Raw genomic sequence first — 18423 nt, forward strand, 5'->3', positions numbered from 1 at the left:
GCTGTGTTTGATCATATCACTAGCCTGCTACATGTCCAAAAGTATCAAGACAGTCATCCTAATTAGTGAATTCGGCTACTTTAAGGTGCTCCCATTGCTGACACAGGCGTTCAATTGCAAACAAATAAAGCTTGTATGATCTACATAGAAAAACATTAGCAATAGAATGGAACACTCTGGAGCAGCCACACATGTGCCTAAGGTCACCATAACCAAAGCCAAGAGTCATCTAGAGGGGGGGTTTAAACCCACCAGCCTTGGGCTGTTGAGCAGTAGAGCTACATCCAATACCTTTGGGATGAGTTACAGTGGCATCTGAGATTCAGAACTAATCATCCAACATCAGTATCTGACCTTACAAATGGTCTTGTGGCTAGAATCAAATCTTCACAGCAATGTTCCAACATCTAGTATAAAACCTCCCAAGAATGGTAAACGATGTTATTGCACCAATGGGAGGACGGACTCTCTATTAATTCCCTTGATTTCAAAAGAAACATTGGATGAGCAGGTGTCTACAAACATTCGGGCATATAGTATAGTTTTGATTCTGTCAAAAAAATTTACCACCAGCAGCAGTTCTATGTTTTTGCATCATCTCAAAAAATCATGAAGTGTTGCACATTGTTTACATGTACAATACATAACAAACTATGAACTAATTTGACTAATTTGAATTTAACAGAATTTGTGTTGACAAAAATCTGATATTTTCTTTGTTCAATCCAATAAGTTCAGACAAGTGTTGAATCTTTTTGGTATGGAATCATGTGACACTACAGTTGGTATTAGTATGGACCAATAGGAATGGTTCTAAATCTAAAATAATGTTACACTAGCTTACAATAATTACATTTTTGTCATTTTTGCATTATCTCCCATCTCTAACGACCAGCCAAGAGACAGAGCAAGCTCACCGTTTCAGCAGGTCTGCACTGTCCTCCCCATCTACAATGTAGGGCAGTGAGCTGTGGTTCTGATACTCATGCATCACCTCAATCTGACAGACAACACAGAAAGACTCCATTTACTACACAATTAAGGCCCATGCAGGACAAAAGCTGGTGAGTGCATGTTAAAATGTTAGTCGTGCAATCACTGCTATAACACTGTTATAACAGAAGAACTGCACTGTATGTTACATAGAAAGGATAATGGACAAAAAGGATGATCTTTTTCCCAGAAAGAGACAATATTACTATGAAATGTTGAAATGAAAAACTGGTTATCCTCCTATTACCTTTCTGGAGTTGGGGCATTTTCGTGACGTTCGTTTGCCTGGTAGTGAAAGGTCAAAGGTGAACTTTAAGCTGGAATTAAAATCTGTAGAGAAACATCAATAACAAACTTCACAATGGAAAAGCTAGAGAAGACAATCAATTCTCGCATTAGCAAAAGGGCATTTAAAGTCAACCTGGAATTCAAATGTTTCCATGTTAGTTCATTTCCCTGGCCATTCACGTATCATTTAAAAGACAAAAATTGTGTTTTCCTTCAATTTTCTATCAATATGTAGAATCTAAACGCTCTGATTTTTGATTGCATTACTTTGCATTAGCAGCTGAGGAAGGACAACATTAACCAATAATATCCTGTTTTACCTCCATTTTCCTCCCACAATTTTATAATTAAGCTAAAACACTCTTCTAGCTCAGAGAGCCAAGGTGAATCTCAGATGGCTCCCTACTCACTACTCTCTCCCTGGCTGATTTAGGATTCCCTGGCTAATTGGTGGAATAAGAAGAGACCTGGCCAGCAGGGTTGGCAGTCAGTTGGCCTTACGTATCCACTCTTGCCTTTGGGTCTGACAGGTTTGTCTCTAAAGTGCTGGCACTAAACCCTGAGTGTTACCCACAGAATCCCGCTTAACTCCTCTCCACTCTATACTCTGTGTGACTGGCAGTTTCTCTTTGATGAGGGTGAAGATCACAGTGTGTCAGGCTAATACTGCGTGCTCTTTTCACCCTAACCACATCCGGCATGGCTCTCTTGATCTCTCTGTTTTACACAGCTTTGAGACATTCTTTCATTCTCATTAGTTCTACTCCTCTTCCAGGAGTGTAATGGGAAAACAGCTCCTGTATGATCCAGCATGGAGAATGGAGCAAGGCACTCCCATTCACACAAAGGTTGTAGAGATTTGCAGCACTTGAGGCGCAGTAAGGATAAAAGGGAGTCTAACATATTCACTACAGGCCAAAAGGATGGAAGCAAGCAGCAATTTTTTAAAGTCAAATTGCCAAAACAATAACAAAATAGAACATATTTATTGACATTTAGCTTTTAGACAATATTTTTGCAAAACGTTCTTTTGGTTTGCAGTAATATACTTTTACTCTAATGTTTTCTATGGAAAAAGCATTTGGCTAGTTTTTAATGATTTCCAATTGAACCCATCTGATACAGTTCGACAAACCCACACCAAGCTACTCATTGGTTGCTCTGTCTGGATATTTTTGACAGTTTCATTTGAGAGCAAAGGGACCTCATACAGTTCAGTCAGTTCTCCAGGCTTGAATGAAAACATCAACTGAAGAGGTATTCACTAATGTCTACTTGCATTTTGGTAAAAGACAGTGTAATTGAACTGTTCCGTGTATGTGTAGGTAGTCTTATATCAGCATACCATGTTTGGGAGAGAAGATTGGGGACTTGGAGCGGGGTGGGTTCTCTGGTCGAGGGGCCACCAGCTGAACTGGCCTCACGTGTTTGTCTGCAAGTTTCTTCAGACAGTTCTGTCTAGCCTGGATCAGATTCTGCACCGAGGCATGCTTCTCAAATGTCTTCTCTATGTGGCTCTAGACATGTAAAAACACAACACACTGCACATCAGTACTTAAAGTCAGATGCAAAAGTTTGAAAACCCTTGTCTAACGATGTTTTGTTCATTTTCTAAATGAGAATGAGTTAACACATCCTTTACAGGGATTAAACTTAAACATTTTTAGCCCTTTTTTTAGTTAGATGTCAGTGAATTCTGTAACATTTTGTTACAATTAGTAAATTTTACAGTTAGGAAGGGGTAAAAAAAAGACTGCCATATTTAATTCAATCTTATTTTAAAGTCAATAAGATATGTTCATGGGTATCATGATGAAGTGTATCCCTAATCCAAAGAGAGTGAGTTGGGGGGCAGGCGACTTCAAATTTAGCACTATAAGGCATCTGGCCAAAAGGGTCAGAAATACTACAAAATTGGACTTAAGATTGGAGATTGCTTCTGTAAAGGGAGAATCCCAAACAATGCCTTCACTGCATCAGATTTGCATTGCACATTCAAAACCTCTGATATTGTTTTTCAAATTTTAGATCAATAAGTATAAAGTGATGGATAAGACTGGAGATGAATGACAGCATGACAGCAGGTCTATTTCTGGGCAATTAAAATGTTTTACTTTGGTCCAACAACTTTGCATTTTACACTGAAGACTTCATTCCCATTCTGTCTCTCTGTGAGATTAATCTGTAAATCTTCCTCCCACAACGATTTATTTCCCTCCAATGAATCAACTTTACTGGACAGAGTTAATTCATAAAGTAATGATATTATTCTTTCAGTGAGAGGGAGTGGTTTCAGGAATATATATCGAAAGGAAATTCAGCGTTTAGTTAACTGGCAAAGTTTCAGACCTCGATCGAAAGAAGTGGTGTGGGGGGCTTGAAAATGTTTCCACTAATTGCTCAAACAATATAAAAGTCATCTACATACAAGTCTGCTAATGTTTCAACATCATGTCTATACCAAATAGCAAATCCACTGTCCATAGCTGATTAGGGAAACAGATGATTAGCATGGACTGAGCTTGATATGAGAATGGACTGTTTTTAAGATTTCCATATTTATATGTAACAGTATATCATACAGTATCAGAAACAACATAAGCAAGTCTCTACAGGGTTTAAGACAAGCTCTACAGGGTTTGAGACAAGGGTGTGAGTCATTAGTCATTCTGCATGATGCAATATGGTAACTTTAAACTTCCATTACTTCTTAGCTGATTTAGCAGACATTATATCAATTGCAATGCAAAACAGAAGAAACTGTTCAGACACTCCCTTGGCTGATCTATATTTGCAAAGGCAGTCACTGTGTAAATCTGTCTCTGTTATTTTAAATCCTTCCAAGTCAACAATAAGGAAACAATCATACATTTTGTTTTAACTGGCTCCAACTAAATGCAGTCTACTAAATAACAGTCTTCTAAAATGGTAGTTTACCTGCAGCTGAGAAGTGAGCACAATCTCATATTCCATAAAGAGCAGGTCGGAGCCTGCACTAAGGAGCGCTGGCGCCCCCTCCTGAAACTTCTCAATATCTTTCAGAGCTGCCTGAGCACCTTCTTTAGACTGCACCTTATCTACCAGTTGATTGGCCAAAAGGTAAGTGCCCTCATCACACCACCGTTGGGCCTGCCAGATAGGATACAGAGAATAAAAATACATGCATTAAAACAACCTTTGACTTTGAATCCGAAATATGATTAGATGTTCCTGATCCTTAGAATCAGATGATTCCTAATGGAGATAGAGAGAAAGCATGAGTAACTCACCTCCTCTAGGCGCTGCAGTAAAGTCTGTACTTGAGTAAGTGCTTTGTGTTTAGCACTGATGGCAGAACTCAGTGTGTCGCAGTGGTGTCTGAGTTCATTGCAGCGCTGGATTATCAATGCCATGGCATAGTGATGTCCTGCAGCCAGCTGGTGACCATGCAGTATCATCACCTGGGCACGGGCCATTTCCTCCTGACCACACAGAAGATACAGTCAGACAGACGCTTGGACACATGCCTTAGACCAGCAAAAAAGTTTTAACTATTTAAAACAATTTATCTGGGGAGTAAATGTGTTTTGTGTGTAAAAATACAATACAGCATTACAATAAATACATTAAAGCAGCAATGAAACTAGAAAATCTGATTTTCTTCATATCTCATGAGATGGTTAGTAAAGACATGTGATGGTCCTCCACTAGCACACCTGATTTAACTTAATAAAGTACAGTCAATCTAATGAACTATAGTTACAGTTAATAAAGAATTGTTTATCCAAACCAAATACTGAATGGTGACTCAATCATTCGACAAGATCAGTACCGATTTGTTTTATGGAAAAAAAAAAAAAAAAAAAAATCACACTTTTGGTCTTCTGTAGTTTCAATTACATTTTGCTCTTAGTAAACAACAGATTTCCTTAAAGTTAGAACTTCTAATACCAGTTGTTTAACAGTAAATTATGTGACATTTCTGTGAATATTGCAATAAATAAATAAATAAATAAAAATCAAATACTATGTTCCAATAACACTATCTTTATAAAGGGTTTATGAATGGTTTACCATTGGTTTGGCTGTTAATTGGGTAATAAATACCTTAAAAAAATTAATAATAAGTAACATAAATAGAAAGGGCAACAGTGACCTGTTCTGTTTGAAAAACATGAATATCTGGTGTAATACTGGCTGCAGATAGACAAAGTAAGAGAAGCAAACTGTTGGCTTACTATTTGGCAAGCGTCATTTCATTGTTGCCCTTTTTGTGTTAAGATTGCTTATTAATGATGTTTCAGATGTTTTTGACCTAATTAATAAACATTAAAAAAAACTCAAATAAACTCTTTATAATGGCAATGTGATTGTAAGGTGGCCCCAAAATCAGTTTTCTCTGTCTATTTTGTGGAACAGGGTGGATGTGATGATTGACGCACCCTGTTAAGAATGCAGAAAACAACAAATTATCAATTTTGAATACACACAAAATCTTTGTGAAGTAGCTTTCCTAAAGGCTTATACGATGTCACTTACTGTTATTAATGTAGATGCAGATACAGATCTGAGCACTGCAAAGGTTTGATATTAATTCAGCTTTTATTTAGCAATATTTGAGAACCTTCATTGCTATCAATACAATCTGAATTCTTAATAAAATGACATACCTTTTTCACTTGCAATTATATTGTTCCATAAATCATGTCAATAATGAAATTTGAATGAATGTATTTAAGCTTAAAAACACTTATTAGCAGATTTACATCCCTTACATCCCTTACTACTCAAATATTGCAGTGGACTCAGATGACACTTTTCATGGAATGTACAAATGCTGGGCTTCCTCTGGATTAAGCTAATACAATCGCGTATTTAAAATCATAATTTATTGCACGAATAAATTAGCAAACAAATGCCTACCCCCCCAAAAAATAACTTTACATTTTCTTTTGCCCAGTCCTGTACACATTCATTTAAGTGTGGTCACAGTGAATGAAACAGAGTGGTAGCTAATTTACCATGACTCTTTTCTCCAAGATATTCAGCTCTCTGATAGTCTGATCTGTCTGGGCCAGTGTGTCTCCAGTGATGAACACCTTCCTCTCCTGAGCACTCAGCTTGTCTAAACAGCTCTCCATCTGAAAGAGACAGAGATACAACTCCACACTTACACACCGGTACAACTTAAATGCCATCTGACCCTCTACTATGCATATAGTTTTAGAGGTTTACACCTCTTGGAAGCTGTGCTCATATCTCAGCAGTTGCAGGTATTGCTGCAGTTTGAGGTGGTGCTTATCGAAGAAACCATCAAAAGCCATCTCCATGTCTCTCAGCTGGGCTAGTAGTCTGCAAGTGGAATAAAAAATAGGACTAGTGAAGTGAACTGTGCTTTAAGCCCTAATGCTCTTATATCATTGTTAAATCAAACACTCATTGCTCAGTGGACTGTCATTTCAGAGAAGGTTTCACATAATGCTGTATCTAATCAACCATAAGTATGGGCAGATGATTCACAAGTGCCAATGCAACAGATGACAGTCAGTGAGGATGATGATGGAAAAAGCAATTTCCTTCCCCAATTTGCCCCCCAATTTAGCCTTTTCCAATGCTACCCACTAGCTAAGTCTCCCCTAATCACACAATGCTACCAAGAAGGGATGGTGAAGGTTAGAACATCATTGTATAGAAGATAATAGAACGCACACTAAATCAAGTAATCGTGTAAGATAATTAATTAAATAATAGTTGATAGATTCATTGATTGTAGAATGATCTTCAGTTAGGGAAGAATAATCAGAATCAGACAAGATTAGCAGATTTTTTGCTCTAGACATTATTTTGATTTTGTTCAGTCTTATAATGTAAATAACGTGAACTAGGAATGTGCATATGTGCTGTATTTGAATGCTGTTGCTACACCTGTTCAAAAAATATCATAAAATAATTATGCATGACATATTCAGCTAAATAGCTGGCTGCCTCTTAATTTTTTCAAACTTTACTTGATTCATGTTATTAAAATATAGAACTGATGTTTTTATTTGAATTTAAAAAGCCAGTTTGGCTTAAACAGCAAATATTATTAATGATGTTGTGATTTTGGCTAATGGAGTATTTCATGTGTTCATTTAGCCCACACAGTGAGCTTCAGTGTAAACAAAAAAAGGCTACCAAAAATCATCCCTTAGCCATTCGAACTGTAAAGAAATCAGAACAAGCCATAAAAGATCATTACTAATGTATCCCCACCTGCAGTCCTATTGGCAAATACCTTTGCACTGTGTCCCAGTCCTGTGATATATCCCAGTGTGTGTCTTTATCCTCTTCCTTCCCAGAAGCCTCTAGACTGGACAGCAGGTGCCGCCCCTCCCTCATAACCGACTTGATAACATCCTGCACACAAAAACACCACCACAAATAACACATACCATCTACGTCTGTTAAAGCCACAGGAGAGGCCCAGAGAGAAACAGCCTGAAGTGATCAGAGGGGTGATGACAACACAGACAAAGAAGCAGTGAAGGGAGCGTGCAGCACAGCACAGACAGAACTGGAGCAACACAGAAGAAAAGTGGCACTGCCTGAGGAAGAATTTTGGAGAGTAAACAATTTACCATTTGTTAGTTTAGGCTACCTTTGGTAGGCGTGGCCATCTGACCTCACAATGACTTGATTAAAATTATGATCAGTTATGGTACTACGCCAAATTCTGAGACCTTTTCATTTCTTTAACATCCACTCAAAATGGTTATTAAACACAAGTTATTCATTTTTCTGTGTCAGAAAAAAAACAGAAAACAAATATAACACAAAGTTACAGAAATACCTCCAACAATTTGTATAATATCAAATCTGTCCACTTATTATTTTTGACCACTCTACAGCCACTTTAACACTTTCATCCTTCCAATCTCATAACCACACATTTACAGCTGTGTCCTCCCAATGAAAGCTGTTCCTAAAGCTCTCAATGAATGTAGGAATTCCCTCAACGAGTCTCTAACATTTACAAAAGCAACTATACAAACACACCTTAGGCTGCCTTGCAGATTTCTTTCTATTGTGCATCTAAAATAGCTTGAGGAGATATTTCAGTTTAATAAATATGATTTCTGCTTTTCCTGATGCTGTAATTCTCCAGACCAGATATCAAATAAATGAAATGGGTGGGCTGTGTTATGTACACAGCAGTGAAATACAAACATACCACCAGCAATACACTACTTTTTGTTTACATTCAAAAATATCCCAAGAATTTTATTTTGGCCAAAAATTAGTGGGTATCTGCGATAGGCTGGTGGCCTATTCAGGGTGTTTTCTAGTTTTTGCTGAACAACCGCTGGGATTGACTCTAGCATATACAGTACATATACATATACAGTATGTATCAACATATGTTGTTTATTTTGACTGTTTGTTCTTTGTGACACTTCAACAACACAGAGAAAAGCATTTTAAATGCATTATAAAGGCAGCATTTTTCAGTTCATTCAGCTGTACCTTCAGTCTCCTGTACTTCTCAGTGTGTGAGAGCAGCAGCAGCTCAATGGCACAGCTCTCCTCAGGTAATTGTGTTTCAGCCAGCTCTGTTCCAAAGGCCTGCAGCATCTGAGCTATGTCCTTCACCGTCACTGCAAAACTCTCGATGGCCTACAGAAAAATAAAGACACCACATCATTAGAATCTGCATTGTGTTTAATCAACTCTCAGCAGTTCCTTAGCAGTCAACAGACTGGACTGTGAGTGACAGGGCAGTGTTAGAGCAGTACTGTTCTGAGGACGATCCAGTCGCTGTGGCAGTAGTCCAGAGTGCCTCCAAACTCCGACGTCAGCTGATTCTCATCAATGTAGCGCAGCAGATCAGTGACAGAGCTCAACATCACTACCTGAGAAGATATACAGCCTGTCAGTGATACAGCAGCACAAGACAGTTCTGATGAGGTTCTTCTGCATTACTTCTGCACAGGTCATTGTTTAACCTGCTCTTATGTCAGCTTTTATGTAATGGTGATCAATATAGCAAAGATATAACATCAATACTCAGAAAAACGTCTCAAGATGCTAATTAATGAAGCTAGCCAGATAGAATTAACAAAATGGAAAAAAAATTTCACTTTTAAAGATAAATGAAAAAAATATGAAAATAAAACTATGAAAAACGTTATGGTATGATTTTCTATCCCTATTTCGTCCCTCACAATAATAATAATTATTTAAGAAGGAACAGAATCAAACATTTTATAAAATAACATAAAAAAAATATATAAAAGTACCGACATCTATAATATGCTCTGAAAAGTGTATCGTAACCTAATTTATCACAATAATAATAATATAAGATCATATTGCCCGCCTATGAGGCCATGCTTGATTTGGTCAGGAATGACGCTAAACTGTGCAGTGGCCCTTAAAACCTAATCTGAGTAGCATGTGTACACTGTTACCCAAAAGTATGGGGACACTTGCTTTCTCACACTGTTTTAACAGAAATTCGCATGTTTTCTTTGTCAGGTTGCAAATACTCAGCATACTCAATTCTAGCCAAAAAAAAAAAACAAACATCATACGCCAGGGTGTAGGAAGGTGTTTTAAGATGGCTGTGCTGAAATTTTTACCATACATGTAGAGCTGGGTAATCCAGGTTTTTACTTTTTACTTTCAACCTTGATTCTAAATCAGTCATTCTAAATACTACATGCTGTTTTGCATTTGAATTGTTTAGAGAGAAGACAAGACACAATATATAAATGACAGAGCAATCACAGCTAATGCATGCCCTCCTGTCTCTGCCTTCTCTTGCTAATCACATCTGCAAATGAGCAAAGCATCCACCAATCAGATTGCTGGCATGAGGCAGGAAACCGCTTGTGCCCACAGTCAAGCTACATGTTCACACCGAGCGAGAGATTCACACCAAGATTACTACAATGTTAGTATAAATGGACAGGAGTGGGAGAGGAATATGTTGGTTGACATTTTTAAATGTTTAAACCAATATTAAGCAGCTTCAGGGTACAGAATGAGCCCACAACCCATGCTTGTGCTTTAGTGACGTCCAAAGCTACATGCACAAGTTACACACCCAAAGCAACCAATGAGGGTTGAATATTTTCAGCATATGTAAAATAAATAAATAAATAACAATAAATACAAACTCCAGCCTGTAAAAAGCTTTTAAAAAATGCCTGTGAAAAGCTTCTAACTTTTCATATACTCAACATACTTCCACGTTCTGTTCTTTTGTTATTTTTCCATCATTCGTTTTAGCATTTGCAGTTAAGCAATCTTGAAACTTGAAGTTGCAGCCCCCTCAGTACCCCACATGTATGACAATATATGTGACAGTACTACCTTGACAATAATTCCCCTGTTGTGATGTCAACATTCAACAACACTCAAACTATCAGACGTTTAAACCATCTTTGAGCCAAGAAAGTTTCAATATGTGCTTTCAACAGTAGTTTGAAAAAAAAAACTGCACTGTGAAGATTAAAGTTTAAAAAAAAGTAAGATGTCCCCAGATTTTCGATGGGCAGTGGATAGAACTTCAGACATACAGGCATTTTGAGCATGAAATCTTCCTGACTGAAGCGGAAGCCAAGGTCTGTGACGGTGCGCTGGAAGAAGCTGGTTGGTCTCAGAACTAGCACCAGGTGCAGATTCCCTGGAAAAGAGGCCTGACAGACAGAGGTAAAATGAAAATCACATTATTATTAAGTAAGTCCTTATAAGGGCTGCAGAATATGGACAAAATACTGACAAAAACAGTAAAAAGTAATTTTTTATCTGACAATTTTCCAACCTCTCTTTATCCTTTTGAATCTGACTGCCGGGCTGAGCTAAACTGCTGTATGTTCAGTATATGGATATATCTAAACACACTGGTTATCGCAGCACCACAACAGCAATTAATTCAAAATGAGCTGACTTTGCAGCTTAATTTCTATATATAAATGGTGTTGGCTGAGGAGAGATTAGTGCATTTTGTGACTTTAACAGTGTTTACATATTGCATTGAACTAAAAAAAAAATTAAAAATGTTCTCTTTGACACGTGCCCTGCAAAGATTAGCTTGCATTATTTTAACCAAAATAATTTTGCTGGATTACTTACATATGTTGATTCATCAAAACTCCTGCACAAACTCTCACCTAGTACTATGATTGATGAAGATGCTAACAGAACAAATAATCTTAATAAATAAATAAATAAAAAAAATAAAAAAAAGAAACAATTGTCCAGAGGGCTCATTTGCATTTTGGAGACATCTACAATATCAGTATTGCAAAAGTCAATATTGAAATAACAGCTAACAAAAAACAACAAAAAACAAATTCTAACACAAAACATAAGTCCAGGGTTCAACGTCTGTGGCAGAAGAGAAATTTCATTACCTAAAATACAAACCTCAATTTCCAAATAAGCTGTGGTAGTTTGTGAAATGCAAATACAAACAGAAAGTAATAATCTGAAAATCCACTTTGACCAGTATTTAAACAAAAAATACCAAGACACAATATTTAATGTTTTACTTTACAAACTTCATTGTTTTGTTAAAATAAGCTAAGATTGTTGAGACATGACAGGAAATGTTCAAATAATTTGTTAAACAGGTGATGCAATCATGCTTGAGTATAAAAGGAGCATCCAGAAGAGCGACCAGGGGTAGCGAACTATGGTCTTGGAGGTGTCTAGCACATTTATGAGCAAGGATTGGTCAAGCCTTGGCCAATTTAAAATGCATTAGCAAACAATTAGCTATTTGAGAGCAGCTCAAAGTCAAGTCAAAGTTTGGGCTTGTGAAAGGCGCCATATAAATGTAACTTATTATTATTATTACTTTATAGCGCTTTTTACAACAGGTGTTGTTGCCAAGCAGCTTTACAGAACAATCCGGGTCAAAGCCCCCATGAGCAAGCCAATCGACCCCTCAGACGGCTCTGCAGTAAAAACTGGCATGTTTCTGTGATGAATTCACTATTCCACAAAGACAACTTATGACTGTACTATGCACAGCAGAAGCCATGTGTCAATGTTCAGAAACACTGATGACTTCTCTGGACTCTGGGCCCATCTGGTGCCCAGTGGACGGAGGAACAGTGGATGGTGTTTTGTAGTCTGCCAAGAAAAGCTTTCAGACTGTCTATGCAAATAATGGAGGCTGTGTTCTCTGGGCCAAAGAACAAAAACACCATCCAGATTAGTACCAGCATATAGTTCAAACGCCAGCATCTGTCATGGTATAGGAGTGTGTGTCTGTGAATACATCATTACTGCTGAAAGATGTATACACTTTGGAGCAACATAAGCAGTCTTCTAGCCTTTTTCAGTGACATACATGCTTCTTTCAACATAACGACACCAAGCTGCTTTCTGCACATATTACAACAGCATGATTGTGAAAATAGAAAGCAGGGGTGCTAGATTGGCCTGCCTGGAGCCCAGATCTGCCTCCCACTGAAAATGTGCCCTGCATTATGATGCACAAAATTTGACAATGGCCCTATACAGTTGTGCAGCTAAGGACTTGAACAACAGATGCGTGGCAAAAAGGCAAGCAAAGTGAATAAATTGGTGTCATAAGTCTCCACATGATTATTAACTGCCGTTAAAAAGAATTTTATAGAACATTTTGCAGGCATCAAATCTGGAATGAATGAAAAACAATGAAGTCTGTAAGGCAAAAAGACCAATTTCCAAGTTTTAGTACTGCTTTTGTTTGAATACAGGTCAAACAGATTCTAGTAATATATAAATATTTTCTGTTCTTATTAGCATTTCACACACCGTCCCAGCTGACGTTTGCACACTCCATGTAAACTGACTTACAGCATTCACTTTATGAATCTACTCTGTAATTAATTAAATACAGACAGGACTAAATGCAATGAAGGTAATTCAGCAAAACCACTCTTGATCATCAAGACCTTCTGGTCCTTCTTGGCACCTCTATATACATAAGACACTCATCAGTCACAATGCCAGCCACACTATTCTCCATCAGTCACAATGCCAATAAGTGCTACTTGCACACCACAATGCTGCTAATGTCTCAGTCAATCAAGCTGAATAATCTTACCTGTACAGAAACCTCTTCCCTGCAGTTTTAGACAGATTGCACTCTATTTTCAGTTTACATTAAATCTCAGTTGATGACTGTATAAAAAATACTTACTAAAAATAAAGCTGGACAGTATTAATACTCTCCACATATATCACAGTACCACAGAATTTGAAGTATGTTTCACTCCTGCTTCCTCAGTACTGCTACCTGAAATGGCTTTATTTGAATGTTTTGCTCTACACACTTTAAAAAGATGGTTCTTCAAGTGTTCTTTGGCAAAGGTAATCATTCTGTATATAACCAAGAACTATTTGCATGATTAAATGGTTCTTTGCATGATGAAATGGTTCTTCAAATTGATTGAGAATGTTGTATTTGATTGTATATAGAGCCTTGGCAAAAAGAGCTTGACATTGTGACAACAGCACAACTTTTTGGTGCTGCATCCATTATAGAACCTATATAGAACTATTTCTGCTATTGGTATGATGTCAAGCCCTTTTTGGTGCTATATAGATATAGAATCATATACAACATATTCTCCATCACTCTGAAGAACCATTTCACCATGGAACGATGGAAAGAACCATTTAATCATGCAAATAGTTCTTGGTTTTAAATATAACCACTGCCTTTGCTAAAAAACTCTTTAAGAACCATTTTTTTTAAGTGTGTGCTTATCTTAAAGTGACACCAAAGGGAGTCAGTATTGCATGCAGTACTGCAATGTTACTTAAGGTGTGCTGACTATGCAGATGCTGTCAGCAACTACAGACACACATGCAGAGATGAAGAGGACCATCTTTGTGCATAAGACCAGATCCAGAAACCAAAGTCTGTCTCTGACTGATCACTGACAGCAGTCAAAGCTGAACTTTTACACTGACTATTCCTTTGTTTCAGTAAAGAATCGTCCGAAGCAGACAGACCAACGCTGCGTCATTTCCAGCCAACGTGTATAAAACCCGCCACAACTGAACACACAAAACGCTGTGAGCGTTTGCGCCACACTTGACATTGATCTGCCCTCTGATGTGACGTAGACCGCCGTTCGTACAAACAGCGCGTGTGATCGGCTGCTCCTCCGAATCGTGAGCATCTTTTAGCGAAGCGGCTTTTAAGCTCCAGACGCGAGCAGGCGGAGGCTGCGGTGAAGAGCGCGTGACTAAGCTAAAGTCATCCACACAGCCGCAGTGTGCTGGGCCGGCGCCTCGCGCCGCATTCTCGCTGTCCGGATAAACTTGAGGCAAAACTCTTCAGCGCCGCGGGAGAAACGGAAGTTTACCGAGGCGCTGCGGCTCCTGGGAAATCCGCGGCAGTCGCAGCGCTCCGTCATCCCCGCCGACGCTCTGAGAGCGCCAGCGCTGCCCCGAACCTCGCCCATCATCAGCTGGCGATGGCCGGTGTGAACGGCAGGGTGGCAGCAGCGACTATTTTCTCTCTCTCTCTCTCGCGCGCGCGCGTCATCATGTATAACCTGCACGTAGCGTTTATGCGGACTCGCGCCCTCCATCAGCGTCACTCTACTGTAGACACAAAACTGCTGCACACTGTAAAATAACTTTGGCAGCAGAGTTGGCAGTGAATAAAAGCACTACTGCAAAAGCAATTGTGAATACTCAGGCAAATGAATGTGTATATATATATATGTATATATATATACACACATATATCTGTAATTATACGCATAGTATAGAATTCTAGTTCCATTGCAACCAGAAAATGCTTGGTAATTAGCATAAGGTGTGTTGGGACCATGGAAAGCGCAGAAACGTGCAGAGCAGGGTGTCCTCCAGGACCATGGTTGGGAACCACTGCTTTACAGTACACTGTTGCAACATTTAGACAAAAGGGGGCGTGGTTCTCCCATAAGTTTGTTTTGGTTTAATTTTTATACTTTCATCAAAAATACACATTATAACAGGGGTGTTGGGGGCCACTGGTGGGGAGTTCCTTTGAGAGGAGGTAATGTTTGTTGCCAAGGGCCAAAAACACAAAACAGTTTACAAATAAACAGGACATACCCCTAAAAAGTGGTTCTTCAAGGGTTCTTTAATAAAGGCAACTATTATATGTAGAACAGTGAACACCCAAAGAACCATCTGAACGCATACTTGCTTCTTTGCAAAGTTCAGTGGTTGATCTCTATGATGGAAAAACTGTTGTATCTATAAAATAGCACCAAAAAGGGTTCCACAAGAACCAGGGTACCGCGGACTGCGAACTAAGATCCTGGAGGGCAGGGAGAGGGAGAGAGAGAGAGAGAGAGAGAGCTGCTGCTGGAACAAAACCTCTCCAAAACTCTAACTCTACAGGTGAAGGAAAAAACAAACTCTGCTTTGGATTTTATTTATTTTCATTTTTTCCAAGTAATTTTCGGTCATTTTTATTGCTCTATTAATCATGAAATTTACACACAAAGTATTGGACCACAGGTATTATCAAATCATGTCAAAAGCTGAAAAATGACAAAAATGGAGATATGAGGTTTCATTCCAACAGCAGCGATATTGGAACAAAAACAGCGAACAAAAAAACTAAAACATTATCTACTGTAAGTAATACAGCAATAGACCATGAAATTACTCTACATTTTAAAGTGCTGTACATGTAAAGAAATGTGCTGTTCAGTACTATCATGGTATCATCAGTATTATGGGCCCACAGGGCAAAAACTGTTTGCATCAGAAATACAGGCTAGGTAAGTGACTTGTGTTCAGCACCATGGACAGCTACCAGGACAGCGAAGGGCCCATTAAGTTTTCCTTAAGCAATATTGAATATCTGCATTCAAGCAGCAAAATCTTAAATGACTATATTTTCTGTATAATCTGCACATACTGTAAAAAGAGAAAGAGAAAGAGGGAAGCTTCACACTTTTAATAAGTATTATTCTCTCACCGCAATCCTTGCAAGTGCTGTTTTGATGGAGGTCCAAGTGTCAAGTCTTCGATCTAAAATAATGATGAATTTTACTCCAGGCTGCCGTGTTCTGAAAACAGGAGCGGTGCATCATTCAACACATTAGAGCCACGTCTTAACAGCACAAAAACAAAAGCATGCTTGTACTTAAAGGGGCATTTTGGTCTAAAAATTTAAACAGTTTATTGTTTATTGAACATTCTGGAGCTTGAAACCTCATTGGTTTCACGGAATTTACAATACAGATTTTGCTTTTTGTTACTCAGTATTTGGCCAAAATGTCCCTTTAATGCTTAGAATCGAAATATCAAAAGAAGTACTACCAAACAACTCAATATACAGTGAAAATTATGGTGCATTCTTATAAAAATTGAGCTGAAGCCCTTTTAAGCAAATGCTTTTGACTAAGGTGAGAACTAAATGGAGAACTGTTTGAGAAGAGAAAGCTTGTGTGGTTTTACGTGGACAGAATCTATAAACCAGTGTTGGGCTGCTGCATTGCAGAGAGAGAAAGCAGCGGGATAAATCAGACACACACCGTGGGATCAATGTGAGATACGTGAGGACTTTAGCCAGAGCCTCCTCGGGTATGTCACTGAAATCAGAGCATTCTGGGAGAGTGATGATGACACTGGAGTCCTCACCTCGGCCCCCTGCAGAAACCATATCACCACATTAGTAGACCCTCGGGGTGTAGGTATGCTGAATGTCAGACACTGCAGTAACTGTAAGTGTAAATAATGAAGCTCTATTGATATTACATGGATCATTGTAATGGATGGAAAGCAAAGGTAAATGACAATAGGATCTGTGCAAATAAGACACTGAAGCACTAGTATGGTAAAAATCAAATTTATACAGTCGACTACCTACACAAATGTGTTCCATTATCAAAGATGGAGTTATAGTCCATCAGCCAAGATATGTTTCAGCAAAGCTCAGTTTTGCTTTATAATGCCAAGACTACTGTAGCTCAACAAACACAGAGATGTGAAAAATTATTTCCTCTTGTTTTCCACCATTTTTGCAAAATTGTCACTCTGTGTATTTCCATAAAAATAAAAGCCTATAATATGTCAATTTGAGATTGCTTAACAAGTGTGTGATTATTTCTTCGGTTTGCTGTAGCTTTAGCCTTGTAGCATCAGAGCAAAACTAGAAGCAAACTCTAATCTCCAAACCTGTGTTTGGCTGATTGACTACATTTGCAGTTAGGGGATAAATCTGTTTGATTTATGGGCCAAACTATCACTTTAATCCTCTACATTCATTCAGCACATGATAACTCATCATCTTTCAATGATGAACATCATTATGGAATGGATCAATACGGCACTATGAAGAATGCAAGCCTATGCCATCCCTCACCTGATAAATAAGCCACTTGCTTCTCTATATAGCCGGCCACCTCTTTCATACTCACAGGAACAGTCACCACTGAGGACAGAAAGAGATACGCAATGCATTCTCATTTTAGAACTTCAGGAGCTTGTCTGTGATGATAATCATAGCATAATAACAGACATCACTGCTCAGTCTTAATCTCTGGGCCTGTGGCCTCCAGTCTCTCAGACTTGGTACCTGCATTGTGTGACATTCACTGAAGTGCCCAATATCATCACATCAGATCTGCAAGGCTGCACATCTACAAGCGTATAAGACACAGTAATGCAAGGGAACTTCAGCTGGAGCTGCTTCCATAGTTGATACTGACACCAAAATCTGCACATTTATGCATGAATTGTGTTTCACTTACTTTGGAAGACATTATGAGTTTTTTTTGTCTAAATTATTTACATTTTATTTATTATTTTTTGTAACTCTTCACTTTTAATTTGTCATCAGCTGTGTTTCAGTAGGAATTTGAGTAAAGTCTGCATGCCAAGGGGTTTTTCTGGAAGTTTGCACAAAGTCAACAATATGCCTTCCATGGCAGTGATGAAAACTTAAGGTCTTCTGTTTTCTGCCTATTTAGCTCTCTGACTGGTTAGGCCTTCAGGACTTGAACCGAAGTCCTAACACATCAGATTAACTATTTACATAAATAGAAATCAAAAGTGAAAACAACCAATCACATATTGATTTCTAATGGATGGGCCCAGGGTGGTGTAATGGGTAGCACTGTCGCCTAACAGCAAAAGGAGTCTGGGTTTGATTCCCAGGGGATCAGG

At 38.4% G+C, this 18423-nt stretch overlaps 1 protein-coding gene across 12 annotated transcripts in view; it reads right to left on the bottom strand.

Annotated features, from left to right (window-relative positions):
* Positions 1-18423, bottom strand: part of mcf2a (MCF.2 cell line derived transforming sequence a) — a 46945-nt gene that overhangs the window by 18893 nt on the left and 9629 nt on the right. For 8 of the 12 annotated variants that reach the window (XR_005130583.1, XR_001858261.2, XR_005130580.1 and 5 more), the window contains exons 2-15: positions 17621-17689; positions 16791-16905; positions 16232-16322; positions 10824-10943; positions 9036-9152; positions 8767-8916; positions 7538-7659; positions 6498-6612; positions 6282-6401; positions 4551-4742; positions 4219-4410; positions 2627-2798; positions 1241-1323; positions 918-1000 (exon numbers count right to left, since the gene is read on the bottom strand). Coding sequence is in view for 6 of the 12 variants with exons in the window: in XM_017707119.2 (XP_017562608.1) it covers positions 918-1000; positions 1241-1323; positions 2627-2798; positions 4219-4410; positions 4551-4742; positions 6282-6401; positions 6498-6612; positions 7538-7659; positions 8767-8916; positions 9036-9152; positions 10824-10943; positions 16232-16322; positions 16791-16905; positions 17621-17689 (1741 nt within the window). In the remaining 6 variants the exon portion in view is untranslated. Of the gene's footprint in view, positions 1-917; positions 1001-1240; positions 1324-2626; positions 2799-4218; positions 4411-4550; positions 4743-6281; positions 6402-6497; positions 6613-7537; positions 7660-8766; positions 8917-9035; positions 9153-10823; positions 10944-11379; positions 13635-14387; positions 14756-16231; positions 16323-16790; positions 16906-17620; positions 17690-18423 lie in introns of those variants that run through there. The other 4 variants (XM_017707120.2, XM_017707122.2, XM_037540542.1 and 1 more) reach the window with 4 other exon arrangements.

This window comes from Pygocentrus nattereri, chromosome 8, assembly GCF_015220715.1.
Source record: "Pygocentrus nattereri isolate fPygNat1 chromosome 8, fPygNat1.pri, whole genome shotgun sequence".
In the NCBI taxonomy this organism is placed as follows: domain Eukaryota; kingdom Metazoa; phylum Chordata; class Actinopteri; order Characiformes; family Serrasalmidae; genus Pygocentrus; species Pygocentrus nattereri.